The sequence below is a fragment of the Pavona decussata genome, unplaced genomic scaffold (assembly GCF_977016875.1).
Source record: "Pavona decussata unplaced genomic scaffold, jaPavDecu1.1 SCAFFOLD_11, whole genome shotgun sequence".
In the NCBI taxonomy this organism is placed as follows: Eukaryota; Metazoa; Cnidaria; class Anthozoa; order Scleractinia; family Agariciidae; genus Pavona; species Pavona decussata.
The window spans coordinates 816,320-841,974 of NW_028145434.1; the positions used below are offsets into that span (position 1 = coordinate 816,320).

The 25,655-nt window shown below is 39.7% G+C and overlaps 2 protein-coding genes and 1 pseudogene across 2 annotated transcripts in view; all 3 read left to right on the forward strand.

Annotated features, from left to right (window-relative positions):
• The first annotated feature begins 5,283 nt into the window (after nt 1-5,283).
• On the forward strand, nt 5,284-6,823 carry LOC146488085 (low-density lipoprotein receptor-related protein 6-like). Its single transcript, XM_085120616.1, has 2 exons — nt 5,284-5,717; nt 6,331-6,823. The coding sequence occupies exons 1-2, from the start codon at nt 5,284-5,286 to the stop codon at nt 6,821-6,823; spliced, it is 927 nt and encodes a 308-aa protein (XP_084976742.1).
• A 962-nt stretch (nt 6,824-7,785) lies between these two features.
• The window catches only part of LOC146488086 (scavenger receptor cysteine-rich domain-containing protein DMBT1-like), a 42,949-nt gene continuing 25,079 nt past the window's right edge, over nt 7,786-25,655 (forward strand). The window contains exons 1-12 of the mRNA XM_085120627.1: nt 7,786-7,903; nt 9,130-9,162; nt 10,132-10,491; nt 11,520-11,549; nt 13,090-13,431; nt 13,699-14,061; nt 15,308-15,707; nt 16,290-16,720; nt 21,090-21,194; nt 22,056-22,464; nt 23,555-23,967; nt 24,955-25,071. Coding sequence (XP_084976753.1) covers nt 7,786-7,903; nt 9,130-9,162; nt 10,132-10,491; nt 11,520-11,549; nt 13,090-13,431; nt 13,699-14,061; nt 15,308-15,707; nt 16,290-16,720; nt 21,090-21,194; nt 22,056-22,464; nt 23,555-23,967; nt 24,955-25,071 — 3,121 coding nt within the window. The remainder of the gene's footprint in view (nt 7,904-9,129; nt 9,163-10,131; nt 10,492-11,519; nt 11,550-13,089; nt 13,432-13,698; nt 14,062-15,307; nt 15,708-16,289; nt 16,721-21,089; nt 21,195-22,055; nt 22,465-23,554; nt 23,968-24,954; nt 25,072-25,655) is intronic.
• On the forward strand, nt 17,853-19,167 carry LOC146488087 (uncharacterized; annotated as a pseudogene).

Below are 25,655 nucleotides of genomic sequence, written 5' to 3' on the forward strand. Positions count from 1 at the left end.
ACATGTTTCTGTTTTTGTTCTGTCGTTTTCTGTAGAACGGTGCATATATTAAACTTATCATTGGCTTTCATTTTTGCTTGACTCGCAAACGCTACCAAAAAAAAAAAAAAACAAACAAAAAAACGAAAACAAAAAACAAACAACAAAACAAACAAAACAACAACAACAACAACAACAAAAAACAAAAACAAACGACAAGCATTATTATTTCTCCGTTGGTTCCGGCACACGTGGGCGAAAAAATATATCTGAAAAGATGCTTGACTCATAGGAAACGAATCAGTGTTGCCGGATTGAGATTTTGCGTGTTTCTGAAATCGGCGATGCATTGGACTGTCATTTGAGAAGAAGCGCATTCAGTTATGTTTTTCGAAACAATGTCTTTTATTTCCAGTTCCGTATAAAACAATATGTGGTCGTGTGATGCTAGAAACGAGAGGGTTATGTTTGTCAGTTAAAAAAAAACTAAATAGATAAAATAAATCACTTTATTTAAGTGTCAATGTATTCAGCGCGGAGCACTTATTGGGGACACTTTCCAGATCGAATTGGAATTTAGAAGTTGTCTCGTATGGATCTGGCGAACGATGTGACTAAGCTGAATCAATATTTTAGATAACGTCACGTTTTTAGGGTGGAAGGGTGGAGCGGTGCTTGGTTAGTTGTTTTCAGTGAATTACTTTGCTGCCTGTTCACAAGGCTATGCTGGTAAAAGTCATATTTTGACTTCCGGCTACGCAAAGTCTGGTCGCATCGAATGTGGGGGAGTTGTGGGGGGGGGGGGGGGGGAGGTGTAGATCTCCCTATCATGGACTATATGGGGAGGCTACCACTAAGGGGTACCTTTTTCAGACGGCAGGTATGTAAATGGGAAGGGATTTTACGGGTTGAAATATAGAAACTGAGAGTAGCGAAGACTGTCATTTAGTTTTTTAAAAGGACCAGTTAAAATATCTAGCGGTCTAGGACAGACCCAACGAATAGAGATGCAGTTTTCCTACGGTAGGCATATGAAAGGGTACCATTTTCTATGGAAGTTATATGAAAAGGCTAAGTTTGCAGGCATTCCACTCGAAAACAACGAGAAACAAAAAAATAATCAAATCAAACATAACACGTTAAAAATTCCAACTGGCAGGAGGCGTGCCAAGCGTGGACGAGGGCGGGACCCGGGACCCCCGGCGCCCTAACCGCTGGGCCACGCCGTCTCCCTAAAAACGACGAACAACGCACGTCAGATCGAGAGGTGAATGGCACCAACGGAGGGCATATTAGATTCTTATTTTGACTTCACTTATGGATGCGGTCAGATATTTGATGCGACAGTAACAGTAACACCTACAAATACAACTTCTTTACCAGAACCTTAAAAGAATGGAACATTCTGCCTTCTTTTTTATTAGATCAGCCATCTGTGGACGATTTCAAATCCGCTATGACGAACTATTTTAGTCTCTCCCACTGATTTTGTATATTCATTATTATTTATTTCTTTTTGTAACATAAAAGCACCGCTTTTTTTCTTGTATTTTTAATTTTTCACATGCAAATCCACAGTGATGGGAAACCTTTGTGAATTATAATATATAAATAAATGAGTAAAGTGGAACGTATTGTTAAATTGTGCTTGAGTCTAGCTTCATTGTTGGCTAAAACACTTTGCGTTTGTTATTACTGCGACATTAACCACGCATCACTGCATTCTTTGTTGAGCACTGCCTGTTAATAAGGGTTTGCTTTAAAATGTAATGCATGTAAAATTCCAGGACTGAATTCATCCGTCTTGTGTGAGTTGCCTGGCTTTTGAACAAGCTCGAGTTTGTACGGATGCTATGTCGTTTTTTGCCCTTCCTTCATCTGAAAGGGCCGATCGGCGAGGCCAGGTGAGATACGACAGAGTTAAAAGACTCCCAGATATTCTGTATGTTATTGATGTATGCGCTTAGCGCGTTAGATTTTACTTTGCTAGGCTTACTTCATGGCTTACTTTCTCGAACGACCAGATCGCGTTTGTACAAGGAGCGGATACCTTTAGCCCGAACATAAATACTCGTTCAGCCGGCCGGTAAATAAGCGTAAAATGGTCAGAGATGCAGCCTCCACTCTGAAAAATCAGAGGTTCCGACAGAACCGCCTGTTATGAAGTGTACTATTGGAATAAAAGTACTAGGTATAAAATATTTGTTATTCGTCTGTCCTTTTATTAACAAAATTTATCAAATCTATGATTTGGAACTCCGTTTATCTCGAAAATGGCTAAGCGCTGCTTTGTCGCATGCATGTTTCCCCACGTTTAGTTAAACCTAAGATAAATGCAAAACAATTTAAGGAAGATTACATGCACGATATAATTTTCAGATACTAAAAGGCCAACCAGATGAATGTGTCAAGACTCTGGAATTTGCTTCGAAATTTATAACTTCTCTTGATAAAAACATAACTTCCCTTAAGTAACGTTACAATAGACAAAGAGTGCTAGGCCAATGAAGTCTTTTTCGAGTGGGTCGGCCACTGGGAAATTTGACGCATTTGTCTATTCGAATAAATTATCGTTAATTCCCTCGGCCCGCAACTGTATATTTACTTTTTTGGTTTTCAGTTCAAAATTGTGAGTTACAAAACTGCAGAGTGAAACACAACCAATTTACTGATATGGAATTCTAAAACGGAAAAGTCATTTCCCCTGTCAAAAGCTGACGCGTATGAAAAACTATTTTTTTCTGTCTGTCGGCCGTAGGTGCTGCTGTTCACTTTTTAATTTTCTTGGTTCAATTTTTATTATCCTTTGTTTTCATCTGTGGTAATGTTGCTAATGAGTATACATCAAAAGGGAAAAAATAAGAAAAGTTTTTTTCTTTTTTCGTTTTCTTGTTCTTTATAGCCTACTAGATCTTCTCAGCTTACACGGATATATTTTTATTTTTATTACGTGGTTACCTTTATAACTAGTTTTTTATTAGAGATATCCTGAACGTGATAGTTCTCTTATCTTATTGTATGTTATAACCCTTTAAGCTCCAAATGTGACTACTTGTTTCACCGTACAGGTTCCGAGGATAAAGGAACTGATTGTCTTGCTGTCTTAACAAATTCCTTCTACTGTATAGGACCATCAAAAAGCTAGAACAATGTGGAGAATATGCATTTTGATCTCGGAGCTTGAGGGTGTCTTAACAGTGGCTGGAGCAAACCCCTAATCGTGGGGCTTGTTTTAGAGAGTCTGCTGCTTACTAGACATATCATTATTTTGTATTGTAGTTGAAACTGAATGAGGTATTCAAGGCCTGCCTTGGTCATATGGGAGGTCGCTTTAATAAATGTGATCACAAGAAAACCTCGATTGTATGAAATAAACCGAGACATATTTGTAAAGCGAAATGCTTTCTTAAGATAGAAGGGTATGAGTGAGCAAGCAAGCAAACTTGCCTTGAGTCAATGTTGGGACTGATTGAGTAATGAGTTTGTTTATGTTTTATTTTCAGCATTTGCTGGTCATGGTTTGGTCGGAGACGCTAAGCCCGCTGTTTTTGCGATGTTTACTAATCTGGGTAACTTTTGTTGGACATTGGTCTGTGCAAGGTTGGTTTAGGACACAATGCATGACCTAAGTATTTAATCCTTAGAATTCAGTCGCCATGGCAGCTTTCACAATATAACTTCTAGCGTATTCTTTTGCATTCAGTTGTCTTAACAAAAAAACCTAGCCACTGATTAAAGTGCTGTTTGTTTTCTTTGTTTCTGCACAATAATCAGCTTTCTGTTTAGAAGATTAAAAGGCAATTAAACGGCGGACTATTATTTCAAGGGCTTTCAATTAGTTTAGACTTGAAGCCCGTCGCAAGTGTCAAGGAACGAATGTTTGTTTTATCAACAGATTTGATAACTAAATTAAAGGTAAGAAGAGAGCTGGCCAAGTTACTTTTACTTTGTTGATAGACCAAACATTCGTTTCTACTCCCCACCGACGCAAAACCACAGTTTCTATAGAAAATAACCCCCTCATCCATTTGTCAAGGGACGAATTTGCTCCAACGCCAAACAACCGGAAATCATCAGTCAAAAAAATTAACAGAGTTGCACATGCACAATCAGTTCCTTTTGGTCTATTCCCAGCTGAGGTAAATTAAACTCGCAAGTTGATAGTCGCGACGCCTACGTTTAGTTAAGGTTAGTCTATTCTGAGTATACCATTCCAGCGTTTTTGGTCCATTTTGACAGTTTCTGAAGGTTTGCTGTGGATCAAAGAAGAGCTCCTTGATGCTGTTTACAACAAGCGACATAATTCCTACGCCTTTAGTATATGACGCCGAAAAGCCTCCCGGAATCCTGAATTCCCCTTCAACTGCCTGAGCACGCCACATAATTCAGTTATCTGCTTTCAAGATATTTGTTATTGTCGCAAACAAAAATCTAACCATTTTTCTTCAGTAGAGCTACAGCCTTCAAAAGCTTTATCTTCACTGGGCCCTGATAACCTGCATCTGCTGGGAACATTGATCTGTTGTTCGTTCCTCTGTTCCATTGTAAGACGTTGCAAACGGTGCAGCTCGCCCCCTTTTCTTTTCTTCCCTGCTTGAGGGTGACTCTTATATTCATTCCAGTCCTTTGTTTCGGCAAACCACATATAGTTGTCGGCAATATTCCATCGTCGATTACACTCCTCCAAACAATTGTCTCAAAGAAGGGACATCAGGATCACTACTAAACATATAGGTCCCTTTGCTCGGTGTTGGGCGCAAATTATTGCGATAATCAGTTTTTTACTGTGATAAAATATCAATGTTTTAAGCAAATTGGAAATTCTTCCGTTATCTTAGGATTGGTTTCCGCTGTTTTTTATCGAGTCCAGGATTCTCCCCGAGGGAGGAGTGCGGGTTCGTTTTACCGAACAGCGGCTTGTAATCGGGCTTAAGTTGGTGCGTTATGTATAGGGACATATACTGTCCCGAATAGATTTCGAGCTTATTTCAACTGTATTTGACATTGTTCTCTCTTAGACAGTGCCCTTAGGTTCTTTGGCCAGCTTTTGGTTACCTTGAGAGACTCCGGGCTACTGTAGCCATTAACCGGGAAGCCAATAAAAAAATATATTAATATATATTAATATATTAATATATATTAAATTTTCTCAACTTCCCCAGAGTCCCTCCAGGCGACCAAATGCTGGCCAAAGAGCCTGAGACTTCGTGTGCGGGATTGATGTCAGCTACTTTTATAAACCAGAAAAATATCTCACTTGGGTTTCACTTGTTGGCTTCGCATGTCGCGGTATAACCGATTGGGATGATAATACTCAGTACAAATCATATTTCCACAGAGACCGATGCCGCTCCACTCATTTTCTTTGCGAATGTCGACAGCATCAGATACATAGATATTGACAAGTTTTCAGAACAGGGAGTGGTGGTTTCTGGTCTGACCGATGCGAGGTCCCTGGCCCTATATGTGAGAGAGGGATGGCTATTCTGGAGCGAGTATGGCAATCCTTCAACTATCAGCAGATTGCGCCTCACAGATGGGTCGACTAGAGAAGTTATCTTGACCGGTTTGGGCGAAGTAGATGACATGGCCATTGAATGGGAGACCGGTCTTATCTATTGGACGGATTACATGCACGAGACAGTTGAGGTTGCCCGCATTGATGGATCTCACAGAAAGACTCTCATCTGGGAAAATATTGCTAATCCCAGGGCAATTGTTGTGGATGCTCGCACTGGGTGAGTAGTGCTGTTTACATGGGTGTTGTCAACTAATGAAATAAGTAAACGACGCAATCAATAGTAATCACCACAATCAATGACAAATATGATTCCTGTCTGCCAAGACATCCTACTGTTGTTTTGGTAGTCAATGGCCTAAAGTTGTAGATCAGCAACCTCGTTCCCAAGCCTAATCGCACTTATCGAGCGAGGCGAGCTGCCTGTCTGAGGCTTGGACCAAGCGTCTTCCCAATAAGCTTAACGGGTGACGTCCTTATGTACATGAAGAAAATGTATTAATTAAACGGGTCCCTAGCCCTTCCTCTAAACCTAATGAAAAAAAAATAAATGAATAAATAAATAAATAAATAAATAAATAAATAAATAAATAAATAAAGACTAAGAGCTAAAGGTCGTAGGTTGGCTAAATCACGACTACTTAGGGAAGGTAATACACGTAGCAAAATATCAGAAAATATTTGGCGATTCTGGTAACACAACCCTGTTCGGGAGTAAGGGACATTTGAAATTTCTAAAGAATCATTTGTCTTTTCGTCTCTTTGAGCCTTTGAGGTTAGTTTCTTTTGTTTTTAAATTTAGTTAAAATATGTGGATTTTACTTACTTTTCAGCTACATGTACTGGTCAGAACGAGGATGGGACTTCCCTAAGATTGAACGAGCCACCCTCGCGGGAAAAGAAAGGAGAGTCATAGTGGATGGTTATGAAACTGATTCCCTACAAATTCGTATAAACTCATTGGTGATAGATTTTCAATCTGATCTGCTGTATTGGGTTGATGCCGGATATTTTTCTGATGACATGATTGAACACATCGAGCTGGACGGCTCAAATAAACAGGAGTTTAAAGTGTTTACAAGTGTGAATCTGCATTCATTCAGCCTGACTTTGTATGACGATATGCTGTACGCTAGTGATCTTAACAGCCGTAGCATCGAGAGGGTTCGTATCAGTACCAACGAGCATTATAGAAATATGGGATGGCTGACAAATAAGAAGATCTACGGTATCGCTCTGAACGATTCTTCGAGGGAACCTCAAGGTATGTATGGGTTGGTTATTTCCCGAGCTATTTTCATGATTCTGACCTCTGTAATTAAATAAAATATACCAAATGATTACCTTATTATAGGAAATTAACAATACACGTTGACAACGCGAAGGAAATTTACGTTACACTAAATTAACGAGAATTTTGCAAAAGTTAGGTTTACATGCATTAAATTAACGCGAATTTTTCGATAAGCGTCTTGCTTTATTTACTGCGATTTTCATAATTCTGCAAACTCGCACTTTACATTTCTGAATGCCAAACTGCGCTTTGGCTTCCGTCAATAAAACCTTCCAAGGCAAGTGCACGGATGTTTTCTAAGTTTTTTTTAAAGCCGAAAATTTGGTTTTGAGGTCTAATAGACCCTATCAATTCAAAAGATAGTGACTCTGAAGAGCCAATGGAGGAGTCATAAACTAATAAGGTTTTGTAATGAAATAAAGGCGCTTCAAAATAACAGTGTTGTAAAATAGCGTGCATTAAATTTACATCGACATTAATTAAGATACATTAAATTAACGCGAATTTTGTAAAATCGCGTTAATAAAGTGCATTGTTAATTTGCTATAATAAGGTAGAAAAAAACAAAGGAGTGAAAGAAGAATAGGAATAGAGAGATAGTCACAGGGGTGTGCATGCGCATAGGCGTTGTCTATAGTGGACGTACAAGTAGATGCAAACGTTCCAGAAAAAGGCAGGCAGACAGACAGACAGACAGACAGACAATTAAAGACTAGCCACAAGGACAGACAAACAATTGAAAGACAGAAAATGATAGGTAAATAGTCATTGAGACGGACAGACAGACATGCCTACCACAGATAAATGAGAAGAGAACGTGAATCAACAACACGAAATCAAAAGAAGGCATTTTTTATATCATCGTTAAAAGGTATTAAGCTATCTGAATAACTTCTCATGTTTAATGTCAAAGTTGTAATTTACTTCTTATTTTTGTTTGAATTTTTTTAAATTATCCCTTTGATAATGTAAAGCTTGTTTCCTATTTCCAGGAATGGCAGATTGCAAAACAAATGTAGACTGTAGTCATCTATGTCTATTGACTCCAACTGGTGGAACCTGCGCATGCTCCAATGGCTATGTGCTATTACCAGACAACAAAACCTGCAACGGTATGAGGAGTATATACTATTAATCTACACACATTAGTAAATATAAATCAGCTAACAATCTTCATTGTCAGCGTGCATCTCATGTTCAATGGTTACGATTTTATACGAAGTGCCTATGGCGTTTGTAAACGTTTCAGATTTAAATTATTTTAAAATATATAAAGACGTAAAACAATAAAATATTTGTGTGTCCTATGGGTATATTACCCAAAGTAAAACAAAACGAACCAATAGAAAAAGAAACGAAAGTGTTAAGTCTTAATATATTCTTGATAATGGCGTAGAGTAACGCCGAAACGTCGTCCGCTTTTAGAGTTTTTAAAATGTTTTTAAAGAATCTTTTAGCGTTTAACGTTTCGATAAAATGTTTTTCCAAATCGCTCCAATTGACCAATTTTTCAGTTTAGGGTATTTTCACTGTAATACTGGAGTGAAGTGTGTGCAAATTATGAGCCCACGATGGTGTCATAATCCGCTTTACACGATCCTTGAAATTACTATTGACAAATATGAGGTGGCTTTGAATAGTTGTAATTCCCAGGTCTTAGAACGGTTTTCAACTGAGTGCCGTAAAATCAAAGGCAAGGTAATACTGACTTAGCACAACAGCCGCAGACAGCGTAATGAGCCAATTAGAATTCGAAGCAAATCGATGTAAGTGTTGCCGCACCAACACACGATTGGTTTTGCATCTCATTGCTTCAGGGGGGATTCTACCTAAACGCTACTTTTCCGCCACTTGACATGGCTTTAATGGAAATATCTCGTTCACGTTTCAAGCAATCCAAAAACTCTACACTCATCCCGTGAATCTGTATTGTGGGGTGTTTTGTGATTTTTGGGTATATTTGGGAGGAGATAATTTTTCTTGAAGGATTGGTAAAATTAAGAGAAATAAGAAATATTGAAGATTTAGTGAAGTTTTCATTTAAAATTAGAATTTTTAGTTAATAATTAATAGACAGATACCAAGTTAGTCCACTAGCAACCTGGGGTGCTCTTGCGTGGGTATCAACTGTCTGTTAGTGTTCCAAAAATCACTTTCTTTCCTCTATGGCTTCTTAAAACCTCTTCAAATTTCATTCAAATTTAGGTGTATTGCCCCCTTGAGAAAGTTGTGCAAATTTTGCTAACAAACCACAGAGCGCGGTAAAACAAAACCAAAACATAAGATTTGTAGTATGAGACGATTTACATAATATTCATGTTCTTCATTATTTTTATAGCTTCTGCACCGACTACAAGGCCACCTATTCAAGGTAAGCTTGAAAAAAAAAAAAAAAAAAAAAAAAAAGAACAACAACCATTTTCCGCCATCAAAATAAAAGTTAACTCCATTTTTACAATTACTGTCCAAATTTCCGCGCGCTGATTGGCTCGTAGCTATTGTCTATAAGAGTACAGACAATAAAAATGGCGTCAGATGTAACGCGCGTTCTTTCTCAACGAAAAAAAATAGCCAATTCCGCTTGTACTTTTTCCATGTTATTGTAAAAAACAAATCGACGGCAGTTTTCTATGGTCTATACTCTTATAGACCGTAAAATGACGGCATAAAATGTCCAAAACTTGGCAGTGAAACCATTCGCCTGCGGCTCGTGGTTCCACTTGAGTTTTGAACATTTTTGACGTCATTTTATGTTCTGTAAGAGTATAGACCATAGAAAACTGCCGTCGATTTGTTAGATGAAAGAAGGTCTTTCAGCTCTTGCTAAACACGCAACCCACGACCTCAAAAAAAGGCGGACGGATTAAGTTGATTTTTGGTGGGCGTTAATCGAAGAAAAGGCCGTTACTTTTATAACTTCTACTAGGATCCTAAAGCAGCAAAGCTAAAACCTTTTATTCGCGTCCACCAAACAAAACTATATCCGCCTCTAGATAAAATGAGCTTTTGGAAATTTTGCTTTTGCTTCTCCATTAAAATACTCCATGTAACATTCCATTTTGGAGAATTGACCTTGGATAGGATAAACTTGCGATAGACCAGCATCCTATCAAAAGAGAAAAGTTATACTCCAAATATTTTCAGAGTACAGAAACGATAAAAAGGTTTCGGCCGTTTGTCACGTTGAACTACTTAGAATAGGTTTTAATATGACGTCCAATCACCTGTTAGTGGGTTAAAAGGCATTATCTCCAATCAAATTATAGAATCACAATGCAAAGGTTTTTGCTGCCTTGTTTTTCTGCTGCGGCGATAACGTCAATTTTTTTTCTTATTTAAGCGATTGAAATCCGTCTCATGAAAGGCAACATACAGTCTAGTCTGGAAGGACGCTTAGAAGTGAGGCTCGTTGGAAGCAGTAGATGGGGAACTGTTTGCGATGATCATTTTGACCTTCGAGATGCCAAAGTTGTCTGCCGAATGCTTAATCACACTGCGGCTGATAGAGTGTTCCGGCCTGCGTTTGAGTATGACGTAGTCAGTGATGATATAAGCATATGGCTTGACAATTTAAAGTGCCGAGGAACTGAGAATTCGTTGATGGAGTGTAGACACCGAGGATGGGGTATGAACAACTGCGACCACTATGAAGATGTGGGCGTTGTATGCAAAAACGATTCTATTCCCACTGCAGCAAACGGTATGTTGTGTAAAACGTGCTACTAGCCTGTGCATTAGGTAAAGCCACAGTTATGGTGGATCCGCCTGCCTCGTGTCATGTCGATATTATACGTCTCGAACTAGAGTTTGTAAAAAAATTAGTCATCTTTTTAGCTGAAATTCCTTACAAATCACTACTAAATGACCAGCGCCATTTAAGAATACCTGGGTCCTATAAATGACAAATAAATGACCCAGAACACCCAGGTCGTTTATTTAACAATTATTTCACGAGCGCACGTTGGATACGAGACAAAAGATAGCTACAGTGGGCTATGATAATTTAGACCCATCATCCAAGGACCCAGGCCCGAGTAGAATAACTGTTTTATTTAAAACGACCAAACAAAAAATGTAGCTAGATCCTCCTGATTTCATTTTTGTAGAAAGACTAGACACTATTTCTCTGGCAAGATATAATGGGTTATATCCTGTGGCAACCAGACCAATTAGGTCGATCAAAAGTTAAGCAACAAAAACATACAAAACAGTAGACTTAATGAGCTAAAACAATCCCCCTGTACGTTCCTGATAAGTTTTTCTACAAGTTGAACGAGTTGGAATAATCACGAAGTAGTTCAAGTGACGTGAATTTATATTTTTAAGTCAAGTGTTGGTTGCAATAACCGTCATCGTTGCTTAAGTTCCCCTATAAAAATTGAGACTCGGCAACCCTTCAAATATCCTATATATGCTTCTGGTCATTCTAGACAAAAGCTAAGAGGGGAGATTGGTAATCTGTCAAGCCACACATTTCGCGTGGCGAGTGGACAAAAATCAATCTAATCCCAACTAATTATAATGATATGATGATGGTAACCCAACTCCCCAAGGCGGTTTTCAGGGGTCCCTCCAGCGCCGCGGCGTGAAAAAATTGGGTTTACTTACGGGTAAGTGGTTATAGTGGAACCCGTTTCTTTAGAAACAGACAATTCAAAGTGAAAATAAGACAAGGAAGTAAGTAGTGTCAGTCGCTTTATTAATTCGTTATTTTCCTTTTTCTCTCAGCTACATCCCCAACTGTAGGACCTCCAATAAGTAAGTAATGTTTAAAAGGTTTTTAAAATAATAGAACACATTCTCCCCAATAAACTAAGCCAACAGTAGGGCATCCAAAACGTAAGTATTATTTAAAAGATTTTTAAATAATTGAACACATTCTCCCAAATTAACTAAGCCTGTTAACTAAATCATTTCTAAGAAGTATTCTAATTCGGCTGAGATGATATGAGATCATTACAATTCACCTCGGTTCCACACGAGCAAGTTTTCCTTGACACGTCTTGTGGTTAATATGGGCCTCTTCATGTCATTTGCCTGAGGCCTACACGCGTGAGATAGGATTGTAATCGGCCAAAGGCTGATCATCCGTCGGCCGACCCAACAGGTCATGTTCATACTAGGAGACTTTGATAACCGGAACTAGAAGCAGCACATGGAATGTTGTCAAGGAACTTTAGTCGTGCACAACTAGCCTTACAATTAAAACCATGAAAAGATAATTTCAATTGCAAGAAATTACAATAACTGTACGTATTTTCATAAGTATGTAAACTATGATCATCCGGGTGAGTGTAGTCCTGACAAGGCATGTTTAAGGTGTCATTGACTGATGTTTCGGCTACCTGAGTGGCAGTATCATCAGAGTCAAGCAAATTGTGGAACTACAGTAGATGGCATAAATGTCTCTGTTATCGACCTGACTGGTCAGTGAAGTCGAGAAGTTATTGGTCGTTTGTTAGTTAAGCCGCGATGTTGCGTTTAGATCCGTCTTTTGTAAGTCAAAAATTCGTTGGTTTATTGTTGGTAAAATTGTTTGGGTATAAAACAACAGGAGTGCTCAACGACAATATTTTTCAGAAAGCTCTATAATTGTGTTTGATAACACTTACGCAACAGTGGAGTACTTTGCGTTTAAAAATTAACTAGCGTGGGAAAAGAAGAGCCGCTCCTCACTGCCAGCGAGCTAAGCTTTATAGAGTTGTTCTTGCCAGCAAGCTTTTATAGTGAGAAGGATATTTCCAGCCAGCAAAATTGATTTGGGCCCATTTAATTCCCAACAACTTCGAAAACTGAAGTTTTTCGGCAAGAAAAAAAAAAACATGTTTGTTGCTTTGCAAGCAAGCAATTTTTCGTCCTTAAATTATCGGCGGTTTGTTTGGTCATTGGGGTTCCCTTTTAAGTGCCATGTGTTAATAAAATGTAAAATGTACCTTTATATATATGTAAAGGAAATAAGCTATAAATAGGATGTTTATATAGTTTGATTTCCTCGCTACCTTTTTCTCCAGTTTTAACTATAACGAACAATTTAAAAAGGTCAACCAAGTCAATCAAATTTATTTCGAAAAGGTCAAGGTTTCGGATTCTCTGGTCAACTCCATGGAAAGACTCGAGGAAGACGTACTTACAAACTTACCTTTCTCAGCCCGAAAATCCTTAAAACTGGTACCAAACTTGAAACAACGTCCTTGTCTGTATCTTTTGGTAAAAAGGGAATATGAGATGATAATGACTTTTCAATGTCTAGAAATTCTTGAAAGGTAATAAGGTAGCTTTCTCTGTTATCCACTCACAGATATCACTGTAAGGCTGCAAGATGGTACTGCAAATAACAACGGTCGGGTAGAAGTCTTGTACAATGGTATGTGGGGCACAGTCTGCGATAACGATTGGGACATACAGGATGCGCATGTGGTTTGTAGGATGCTGGGTTTTGAGGGCGCCTGGTCAACGCAATGTTGTGCATTTTATGGATCTGGATGGTGGGAAGACATATGGATGGATAGTGTCCACTGCTCTGGGAGCGAGACTTCTTTGGCCGAATGTGCACATGGTGGATGGGGAAACCACCATGATGTGTGCACTCATTCTAACGATGCTGGAGTGTACTGCATACCAAAGCCCATAGTGATTCCAGGTACCACCCTTTCTAACATGGTAGCTAAGCTTAGTGTGCCATTTTGAAATGTGACCCAGGTAGAGCAAAACAATGTGTTTCCAGTGTAAGTCGTGATTTTTTAAAGCAATAACTGGTTGACTTTGAGAACTCGTGTACTCCAGTGGCTTTTACGTACACGTGAATTTCCATGTGGCAAACCAAGGTGTTATATAGAGGCAATGAAAATAAGACAGGTATATTTGTTCTTAACTTTAATGTGGGTCGCTTTATTTACGTTAAAATCAGATACGACTGTTCGCCTTGCTGACGGAACGAGTGCAAATGAAGGCAGGGTAGAGATCTTCCATGTTGGGGAACAGGCAGGAGAACAAAGAGGTGAATGGGGCACAATTTGTGACGATCGATGGGACCTTGAGGACGCAGCCGTTATTTGTCGCATGCTTAACTACAGTGGTGCTCTTGCCGCCCCAACGTCCAGTGCCTATGGAGAAGGACTCGGAGAGATTTTGCTTGACGATTTAGATTGCGTGGGGAATGAATCCAGCATTGAAGACTGCCCACATGGTGGATGGGAGAATCATAACTGTTTTAACACTGAAATTGCTGGTGTCATTTGCCAAGCAAACGATACTGTTCTACCATCTTACGGTATTCACATGTTTTCATCTATAAAACTGTTTCACGACCATGGTAATACGCGACCTTAAGCAGCGACGACGACGACTCTAACAAAAACGAAAGTAAAAAAATCAGTTCGCGATAATTCCAACTGATTTATTTTGTATAATGTGGCCGAACTCTCCGTTAGCTAACGTCTTTAAGTTGAGAAAAAGAAAGAAAAGTCAATCATCATACATTCAAATTCTCCATAAATCATTGAATGTGGTCATTTGACGTTGTTGTTTTGCGGAGTAAGCCCCCCCCCCCCCCCAACAAAAAAGAATGCACCAGAGTGCATAACGCATGGAGAGCCAGTGTTTGCGACTTAAAACCATTTCGTCGTCATCACTGTTTAAGTTTCCTAACAGTAGCCACTTTAGAGAACTGATGGCCAAGTGTTCGCCGTCGCGGTCTTAACAACCATAGGCCTGGTGGTTTAGTTGCAGTTCTACCTTTGTACGCTTCGGTCCGTCATATAAAGTGTACTTCCCCATTAGTTATATCCCCTTCCTACGACGTACAACTGGGTACAGCCGAATAGTTAGGAAATCCTATAATAATGCTGCGAGTAACTTACAAGGCAGTGACCACTCATCTGTGACACGGTGGTTACCCTTATAGTTGCTTGATATTCCGAAAACGGGAGATGAGCGGCGCCCCTGCAACTCTCTCGTTCATTGACAGGATGCGAACGTTACCAGATTTTATAATAGAAACGCATGTACATGCAATCTCACTGATATGTATAAACTGCTTATAGAAGATGTTACAGGTTAGAGACCGTAGAAGTTACGTATGCAGTTGAAATTTGTTGCTCGTGTAAGTGCATTGATCCTCCACACATTAAGAAAGTTTATTTCTCGGCTGCGTGTGTAAGCAAATCAATAGACATCTCAAGAAAGTGGCACCGGGCCTTTCGTTGGGAAAGTTTGAGCTAAAATTTTATGGATCGTCTGTATGGTAGAAAGGGATTTTCAGTCTCTGTAAATTGTGTCGTAGTTTGCGGAGTGGAGTGCCGGACTGGAGTGCCGGAAGAGTCACTGCAACTCCATTTATATTTTTAACTAACCAATCCTTCATCTTCAATCAATACTGTCTCAACGATCGCTGTAGTTACCTCAATACTTACGTTTATGTTCTCATATGAATGCTGCGATCTATAAGCCATTTTTCACTAGTCGAGCGTCTGCAGTGATCACAAGGAAACCAATGTGTTAAAAATCTTGATCAACAGATACCAAGAAGGGCCTCCTCTTTGCAGAATCCAAGCGGGGTGTTTTGTATCAAGTTGACATGGAGGCAGATTCCCCCACGCCTGCCCTTCTTCCTATTGATCATCGAGTTAGCCCCACAGCTGTAGGCTTTGATCCTGTTGAAAAAGTTGTGTACTACAGCGAAAGTGCTCTTGGAATAATACGAAGATCCTTTTTTAATGGAACCGCAGATGAGACCATTATCAATGGAGTATATACAGCCCATCGATTAGCAATTGCAATTGACTACGTCACTCGAAACATCTATTTCACAGACAGTCTAAGAGATAGGATCGATGTTGCTACCATAAATGGAATGCATCGCACTAGTTTGATCTCGACACCTTGGCCAGAGGGTATAGCGCTGGACCTGAAAAACGGGTTTGTACATTATTTAATAGATTCTGATGCAAAGCCTTTTATGGCCAGTAATCCCTGGGCCCAGTTGTTGAAAGCCCGATTAAGCTAATCCTGGGTTAACGTGAACGTTGATTCGAGTATATTTACCAATCAATAAGGATTCGTCCAAAAGATTTTTGTCCCTAAGTTTTACCTTAGACCTTTCTTTACCATTAGCTTAAAATGAGCCTTTAAAATCATTTTTAATGATGGAGACGAAAACCTCGGTTAACTTTTAATCTTGGATTAGCGTTAATATATAGGGTTTCGAACAACCCGGCCCTGGTCTTAGTCATGTAAAAAAGTAGTCAAAAGTACCCCAGATGAGTTGGAAAGTGCTGCCTATGTAGCTTTACATATTTCTCATTTTAAAATATTTTTTTAAAACATGATTAATCTGGATGATGTTAAAGAAATAGCTTGAAATGGCATGACGTCACTGTAATGAAATCTTCTAGAAATGTCTTGACTGTGGTAAAACTAAGTAGTAAGGATTTACAGGGACTAATTAAATGTCTTCGCTCACGAGTGTCTAAAAGTATGTAATAATTACCTTCCTTCTAGGTACATTTATTGGTCAAGCAATGGATATCCACCACGCATAGAACGAGCTGACATGGATGGCACAAATCAACTTGTCATTCTGGATTTGTCGGAATTCTCATATCCAGCTGGGCTGACCGTGCATCATTACGCTGCCCATATGAGTCGTTTGTACTTTATCGATTCTGGGGAAGTCTATTACATTGAACTGGGCAGTGGCAGCAGCGGCAGCTTTAGTATACCATTTATTTCCAATGGAGTGATTGATCCGATAGAGCTGACCATACTCGGCAATACCTTATACCTGACGGATGCAGGAGGAGAAGGCAAATGGGATGGTGGAGTATATAGTGCCGTTCTCGGAGGCCCTGGAAATGTTTCCAAAGTGATCGACTTGATAGACCAACCCATGGGCATAGATTCGTATGACATGGACTTCATTAATATCACAGGTTAGTGTCCTTTGATGTAGCACTATAGCGTGACGTTTTTATGCGGTGTTTAAAATAAGCCCTTTGAAAGTAACATGATCCACGTTCCCTAAACTATGAGTATGACTTGGACTCCACTTATTCCCTCGGTAGATCTTACTACACAAAAAGATCTTGCCAAAAGGTCTGGATAGTAGCAGATATGTCGATGTTCTAAGAAACCACCCAATACTTTTTAAATTTAAAAACATGTTTTGACAGAAACTTCTGTCATCTTCAGTTTAAATTACAAAGCACAAAGTTGAATATATAGTGTAAACCAAAATGCTTATTAACTATAAGCACAAAGGAAACATGACAATGTAAAATATTACAGAGAAAGTTTTAAATTAACATGATAAAGTTGATGATTAAGTGTAGGTATATGAATGGCTTCTTTTATCTTTAGTTGAAAGGTGGTAGGAGCGTGATCTAGGATGCTGAAACAGTCAGTAGAGCACGAAGTGCGGCAATGCTCAGAATTTTGTAAGTGTTTAAAGATGTGAGAGGTCCTGTCACTGAAAATGTGCTCACGTACGCGCGTGAAAAAATGCCGGGTGGTTTCGCCGACATAGCAGGCATTACAGCCCGCACACAAAAACTTATAAACCACACCCGCACGGAGCCCACGAAGGACAGGATCCAGCACACTGAACAGGTTACCGATTTTAAAGGATGAGAAAACTAACTGAATATCAATGTTGTTACAATAACGTTTGACAAAATGGCGAACCTTTTTCTGCGTGATAATAGAAAAAGGACCAATGTAAGGTAATTTAAAGTAAAGGTTACGTATAGTGTCAGAGACAGAAACCGGGAGATTACCGCCATGACGAGTAAATGCGAGGTAACGATTAATAGTGTTTTGAACTAGATGGACTGGAAAAAGATTTTTCTGAAGGATTTTTGTAAGTTTCGTGTGTCCTCATGAAAGTCCAACCAAGTGTTGTTGATCTTATAGGCTCTGTCCACAAGCGTGCGAATGAGACCCAATTTGTAGGAATGCGATGTAAAACTCAAGTAATTGGTTAAAAGGCCCCTGAAGGTTTTTTTTCCAACTGAACATTGCGCCTCTGACACTTTTACCTTTGTCCAGGATATTCAAGGTTTAACTATGCATGGTAAAGTTATGGTTTCCTTTGACGTGGAGAGTCTTTTTACTAACATACCTCTTGAAGAATGTATTGACCTAGTGGTCAAATACATTTTGGACGGCAACCCTGATCTTAAGTTAAGCAACACCTAACTTAAGACCCTTTTTTCCGTATGCCACCGCTCAGACCCAATTTTTATTTAAGGATTCCTTTTTCGACCAGATAGTTGGTGTAGCTATGGGCTCCCCACTCGCCCCTGTTCTTTCTAATTTATTTATGGGTCATCATGAAAAATTATGGCTGGAAAATTTCCAGGACTCCGAGATATTGTTTTATCGACGTTATGTTGATGATACCTTTTGCTTATTTCATTCGGAGAATCAAGCGTTACTATTTTTCAACTATATTAACTCTAGGCATGCCAACATCAGGCTCACTATGGAAAAGGAAATAGATCACAGGATACCTTCTTAGATGTCTTGATCAACAATGACACTCATTCTCCTGTCACTACTGTTTAACGTAAGAAAACCTTCACGGGCCTTTTAACCAATTACTTGAGTTTTACATCGCATTCCTACAAATTGGGTCTCATTCGCACGCTTGTGGACAGGGCCTATAAGATCAACAACACTTGGTTGGAGTTTCATGAGGACATCACGAAACTTACAAAAATCCTTCAGAAGAATCTTTTTCCAGTCCATCTAGTTCAAAACACTATTAATCATTACCTCGTATTTACTCGTCATGGCGGTAATACCCTGATTTCCGTCTCTGACACTACACGTACCCTTTACTTTAAATTACCTTACATTGGTCCTTTTTCTATTATCACGCAGAAAAAGGTTCGCCATTTTGTCAAACGTTATGGTAGCCACATTGATATTAAGTTAGTTTTCTCATCCTTTAAAATCGGTAACCTGTTCAGTGTGAAGGATCCTGTCCCTCGTGGGCTCCGTGCGGGTGCGGTTTATAAGTTTTTGTGTGCGAGCTGTAATGCCTGCTATGTCGGCGAAACCACCCGGCATTTTTCCACGCGCGTACGTGAGCACATTTTCAGTGACAGGACCTCTCACATCTTTAAACACTTACAAAATTCTGAGCATTGCCGCACTTCATGCTCTAGTGACTGTTTCAGCATCCTAGATCACGCTCCTACCACCTTTCAACTAAAGATAAAAGAAGCCATTCATATACCTACACTTAATCATCAACTTTATCATGTTAATTTAAAACTTTCTCTGTAATATTTTACATTGTCATGTTTCCTTTGTGCTTATAGTTAATAAGCATTTTGGTTTACACTATATATTCAACTTTGTGCTTTGTAATTTAAACTGAAGATGACAGAAGTTTCTGTCGAAACATGCTTTTAAATTTAAAAAGTGTCAGTGTGGTTTCTTAGAAAAAAAGATCTTCTCTTTACCTTTTGTAGCTTTTAATTCGGTTTTATCGACGAATATTCGGTGGTCCCAAACTAAAGTATATCATGATTTCGTTTAATGCTATAACAACAACAACAACAACAACAACAACAACAACACAGCCTGCATATAGCAGAGCTAATAGAGGCGGGCTGTGTAACTTTGTAGCTATTATGTGGACTGTGTAGCTATTATGGTTTCCCGCAACTTTCTCTTAAGTTTGCTTTTCATTTGCTTGGACTGATCTAATGAGCCAATAGGTGGTGGCTGCGGAGAAGGATATTTATCCGGCTACTCTTACACGAGTATAATAAACATAAGCACGTCTAGAGTGCATAACCTATGTTGAAGTATATGGTTCAATTACACAAGCTTTTCTTTTTTGGCCCAGTAAGGTTCTGGGCATGCAACCAGAGGGAGAAACACGGAGTTAAAACGCTTTGTTAAAAACATTGTTAAAACATGCCATCGTTGCAAAGATTGATAGACAGGTGTACTTAACCCGGAAAGTAACATTAATTAGATAGTCCTGTGTTATTTGGCTCAGTTTAAACTTCTGCCGTGGAAAACAAAAATGGTATTTAGGTTTGATTGTAGCACGTAGGAAGTGATCCAGACCTACGGTCCAGGTATGTGGTCCCTCACTCATGCCCAGGTCGTACACAGTCAGTACGCAAAGTCGTGTAATATAAGGAGAGCGCATTATGTATAATGTACGTATAATGTTCGGTATACGTCAGGGTAGGCCAAGAAAATATTCGAATCTTATACACTTGTACCAGGTCCGTATGCGCAAGTGTACGCAAATCAAAGGTCATCACACGGTCCTAACACGGGGGTCGAGTGCTTGAGCAGTGTTGCTGACTTTTTTCAACCGCTTCAATAAAATTATCACCTTACCGTCTGATTTGGGGTGCTTTCAATTTAACCAAAACATTCGGTTGAACCGCTTGAAATGAAAATGGAACGGACGGATCAAACGGAGATTCCCCGGAACAAACGGAGGACCCAACTTTTGCCGTTTGAGTCTTCTTACTGTTCTTTTGCACAAAATTTATTTTCATTTTTTTGCTTTCCTCGCCATCAATGGTCAATCTCGTAAGCTCTTTTTGACCTACCGATAAGTATGCAAGTTTAGAACGAACGGAAAATGAAAGACGCAGACAATAGAACAGACGGAAAGACGACGAAAAAGTTTATTGAAGTGTCGATAAAAGTCAGCTTTTTGCTTGAGACAACATTGCTCGAGTTGTCTACCTCAATGCGCCGCACTGCTCGTGCAAATAGTCAGGGCAAATCGAATTCAAAATTGGCTCCCTGTTGCTCATGTAATTCTTGTAAAACTCGCGGACCTGGCCGCAATGAGTCACTGTTGTTCGATCGTATTGACGTTTACCTCGAGACAACGGATGTTTTAAAAACGTGTGAGACATACGTTTGCGAGAGCCTCAGTGTTAGTCCTATTGAGAACAGATTGGTCGTTCTAAGCATGATATAGTGAAAGCAAAAGTCGTCTTAATCCTAATTATATCTGGTAAATTGTCTCAAAAGATGTTCATACACTCTCAAAGTTTCTAAATACTGAAGCTTTTATATAAATTTTACCACCGTATCAAAGATGGCCGATCACTTTGACCTTATCAGCAATGCACATTCCCAGTACAGTAGACTCAATCTGATTGGTGCTATTGAATGGCGCTCATCTTTTCGACGACTAAGAGCTATGCTGATTCAACATACTAGTATACCAATGAACCGCCATTAACGATAATAAAACTATATCAGTGCATAATTTAAGCAAGTGTAACTCTTGCTCGTTGTTCTATTTGACAGGATCTGTTGGATGTGCCGCCAATTGCAGCCATCTTTGCTTAAATTCCCCTTCTGGACCTCATTGTGCGTGCCCTAAGGACATGGAACGAATCGGTGACACAACATGTAAGCAAGAATTTATTTCTTAATTATTGCACAACTTTGCAAATCAATCAAAGCGTTGTTCAACCAGAGAATTTTTTGTGGAAAACAACACCACAATGAAAACATCAACGACAAGCGAAACTGGAATCCAGCGAGTGGCGATTTTTTTGGGTGTAAGGGCCATTTTATATGTAAGCAAGCTAGACAGTGTCTCAGCCTTAAATGCTGTACGATAACATCTTTCGGAACAGCGGTTTTAAATTAGAAATCGTTTTATTTTTTTCAGAGTATTACTTCCACGGCAATAGTACTTTTTAAATTCGTAAAAACGTAAGCCAACAAGTAAACAAAAACATGGCCTGCAAAGTTAAACATGTAAATAAACAAACAAATACAACGGAAGGGAATGATTTGGAAAGTATGAATTTAGAAAAAGGAATGCTTTGGAAAGTATGAAATTAGGCCTTCAAAGTTACGAACTTTGATATTTCGTTATTACTTTTAAAACAGTGTCTGGTTGCCGGGTGTGTACATACTTGAATTTTACGTTGGAAAGAGTTTAGAGTATTTGAATGGCATTTGTGATGTCTATTGAACGCTAAAGATGAAAGTCTTTCAAATCTCGAACTCAGGACTGTATGTATGTTTGCAGAAGAATCGGAAATGTTAGCCAAAGATGAGTGTCAGGCGAAAACTATTTTGTCATTTCAAATCCGTACCTTAATTGGCCAAAACATCGTTTCCCAGTTAATTGGTGACATGTTGATTGTACACAAACAACAAACTTATTTGCGTAAGAGGCAGGACTTCGTGCGACATGTAGGACATCCATCAGAGATTCCATATAGATTGTTTAGTGGCTTCATGTACCTTTCTTCCCAGGTATCTTCCGTCCATTGATTCTGCATACCGAGTGCTACCTCAGCGAGATTTACAAGTCTCCTCTGGGCGGAGATGACTTGTTTTATGTAGCGAGCAGCGTGTTTCTGGAGCATGCCTCCTGCCCGACCGCAATCGCATCGAACCCAGCGGAAGAGAAATTATACTGGACCGACTTGACATTTAAACACATCGCTCGGGCCAACTTGGACGGGACCCAAGAAGAAGTAATTGTACAAAATGTCGGCAATTCCTTAGCATTAGCTGTGGACAGCTACGGAGGAAATATCTATTTCACCGATAAGGACATGGGAACAGTGGAAGTTGCAAAGCTTGATGGTTCGAATAGAAAAGTACTGATACGGAGCAGCACGCACCAGCCGGTTGGCTTGGCGATTGATCCTAGCCGAGGGTATGAAATTTTTTTTCAAGGAATCAATATAAAAGTGTATTGTCTGGCTAAACGTAAACAGAAAAGTGAACAAATACGAATATTCAATATAAAATGTTCCCAGCTATGTTTCAGTCAGCACCCGTTTTCAGCAAGTCACGCCGTTTCTCTTGCTCTATACCCAACCACTCCAAACCCTGCTCGTTTCTCCCGTTAGGGAAGAAACCAAGTCATGACATAAAAAAATGTATATGTAAGTTGTTTACCCATGGCCGGAGCACCAAAGAGCTCTTTACTTGGAAACTTGATTCAAAGGTGTCCGTACGTTTCGGGTCGACTTGGAATTTGGAAGTTTTGGATTTTGTGGAGGGATGAACATCTGATAACCCAGAGAAACGTTTTCAACGAGTCACGTAGTTTGTGGTAGCTCTCTACCCCCTTCTTCCCTCCCCCGACCCTCCTCTTTCTCCCTATCCGTGACTGAAGAAGCTAAGCCATGACATGCAGAATGCAAGTTTCTCCAGTGTTACACCGCGTTGGGAAGACTTTGTTTAAACGTTGCGCCAAACTGGTGAATTTAAAATGATCCATCTGGTTAGGTACTTCAGAAGCACAAAGCCTAACGTAAAACAGACCTAGGGCCCGTTTTCTTTTCTTGGCGAATTTATCCTTAACTTTGAACTTTAAATAAATGACTTGAATGCGACTCGGAAACTCCTGACCACTTATAAAAAGGACATTCAGGGGCTCAGCTGGGATTCGAACCCTTACTAGTCTACTGCTGTACCATCTGAGCTACAGAGCCACAACCGGGAATAGCGCTAGAGTGCATCTCATTTGATCTTACATGTGTACAAGAGTGTCATGTAACAATCGTACTGTAGGATGTATCACATGTAATAAACAAGGAAACGACGATACCAGCGTGATAAATTGCTCAGATGGCAGAACAGTGGGCTCCCGAGCCCCGGAATTTCTTATTTCAGCGGTTAATTATTTACAGCGTCCATTATTACTTAATTAATATGCCTGCGGATGGTTCTAAACTGAATTTTTTGATTACCCGTTTAAATTGATGCGTTTCCAACTCCCCTTTCCCGTGTAAATTTAGATACATGTACTACTCGGCCTGGGGAGATCCCCCAATGATCGTCAGAGCAGAACTGGATGGAAGCCAACCAACTGTCCTGGTACAGTTCCCTTCGACGGTGTCCCAGAAGGGTCCAAGCGCTTTGGCGATAGATGTTGATGAAAATCTATTGTACTGGGTGGGAAATCAAGGTCCAAGTTTGCAGTATATCGATCTGCGTTATCCACACAGTGAGATCGTTTATCATATACAAAGCGCACACCTGAAGGATCCGATTGGTCTTGCCCTTGATGCCCATCATTTTTATTGGATAGATGACTTCTATGGGAGTGTTGTGCGAGCCAGTAGGAATCCAGACAAGACAATTGTGCAACTTATCAGTGACCAGGTATCACCAAGAGGAGTCAATATTTACAACCCGAGTGATGTACAAGGTATGATGAAAAAGCATGTCACACTTTTAGAAACAGAAACATTGCCAAGTCATTGTAAAGTAAGATTAAAACTCCACTTCTGGTGACGTACAGTAACTTCTTCTTTCGGCCCTTCTTGGCCCAGTAACATATGAGATAGAAAACACGCTGCTCCTAGGTACAAGTGTGAGGAAAATCTTAACCTTCTTGTCCTTTATTTAGATTGACCTTCCTTCGCGTCTTTTAAATCAATTCATCACCTTGCTTCGGCATTATTTCTGATTTGCATGATTACTATTACGAAACAATCCGTTCCTATACTAAACTTCCAGCGTGTATCAAGGCCAATAAGATGCATGGAGACTGAGCATTTAAGAAAGTGCTCATTGCCCTCTATTTGCTTTTATTTCCGGTTCGCGTGATTTTATGCTACATTTCCACTTCCGGTGTTCAACGTGCGCGTTTTTATAGACATTTTGATTCATTCAGCTGACGCGTACACCTCGGTTATGGCGTGGATGGGTTACGCGCGCGCGAGGCTAAAAACCTTTTCGAGCCTCCTTAAAAACTTGTAGAAAACTCATTGCAGGACGCTTTCAAATTGTCATCATGAACATTTGAACTAAAGTGTAGAGTATTTTTATACATGATCTACGTTTTTATGTAGATCGTTATTCTTAGTTTAGTATTAATTTTTACAGTTCATCGCTTATTTAAAAGAACTTAATAAAGCCGTGGCGGTATTTGTTTTCAGTCAGTGACACGGGCGTACTCAGGAAATGGGAATCCTACTTCTCCCAACTTGAGTCGAACATACGACCTTCACGGAAGCTCTACCAATGATCTACAGGAGACTCGTGGGAGTTAGGTATAGTCATTTTGGTCGTCTATAGTCCTAGAAAGGACTAGTTGCTAAGAGGACCATGGATATCGTCAGAAATTGTAGGAAAATATGTTGCTATTTAAGCTATCCTTTATACTAATCTGCTATTGTTTTTCCTTTTTTAGCCTTTCATCCTTGCGTTGATATTTGCAGCCATCTTTGCCTCATAAAACCAGGGGGTTACAAGTGCGCATGCCCCAACAACGACACTGCCATGTGCAGTGAGAGTATCAACATTAACAGTAAGTACTATAGTTTCTTTGTTTGTAGATAAAACAAACAACAAAATAAACTCGTCCATCAGGTCGGTTGCACATCTAGTTGTGAGCCCAGTCGTTCAGTCTTCTCCTTTTTTTGAAAAATTTATTTAAAAATAAAGGCTAAAGAACAGACAGTGATAATTGTCAAAAGGGACGGGCTCAGACTTCTGTATTTCTGCGTGTCGTTGCCTCATCCCTTCACTCCATGGCGGTGTCTATGTCCCTTCATTTATACCCACCCCAGGCTAAGTTAAAGGGGTGGAAGACTTCAGTCTCTCCTTTCATTTGAAAGTGGCGGAAAGCAGTCTCGCTCTCGCAGAGTCACCTGCAGACCCACCATCTCAGGATAATCGAAATTCAACTCCAACCCCGTTCCCCTTGGAATTCGAGTACCCCTTAGCTTTAGAACAGCCTTCGCTCCATTCATTTTGAAAGCACGAAAAACCTTGGGTAACCAGAGTAAGGGGGAGGGGTTGGGTGTCTTTCTTCTTTCAAAAGCTCAGTGGAACCACAAGCAGGTTTCTTCATATCCACTGAACATACTCCTTCAAATTTCCAGTGTAAGT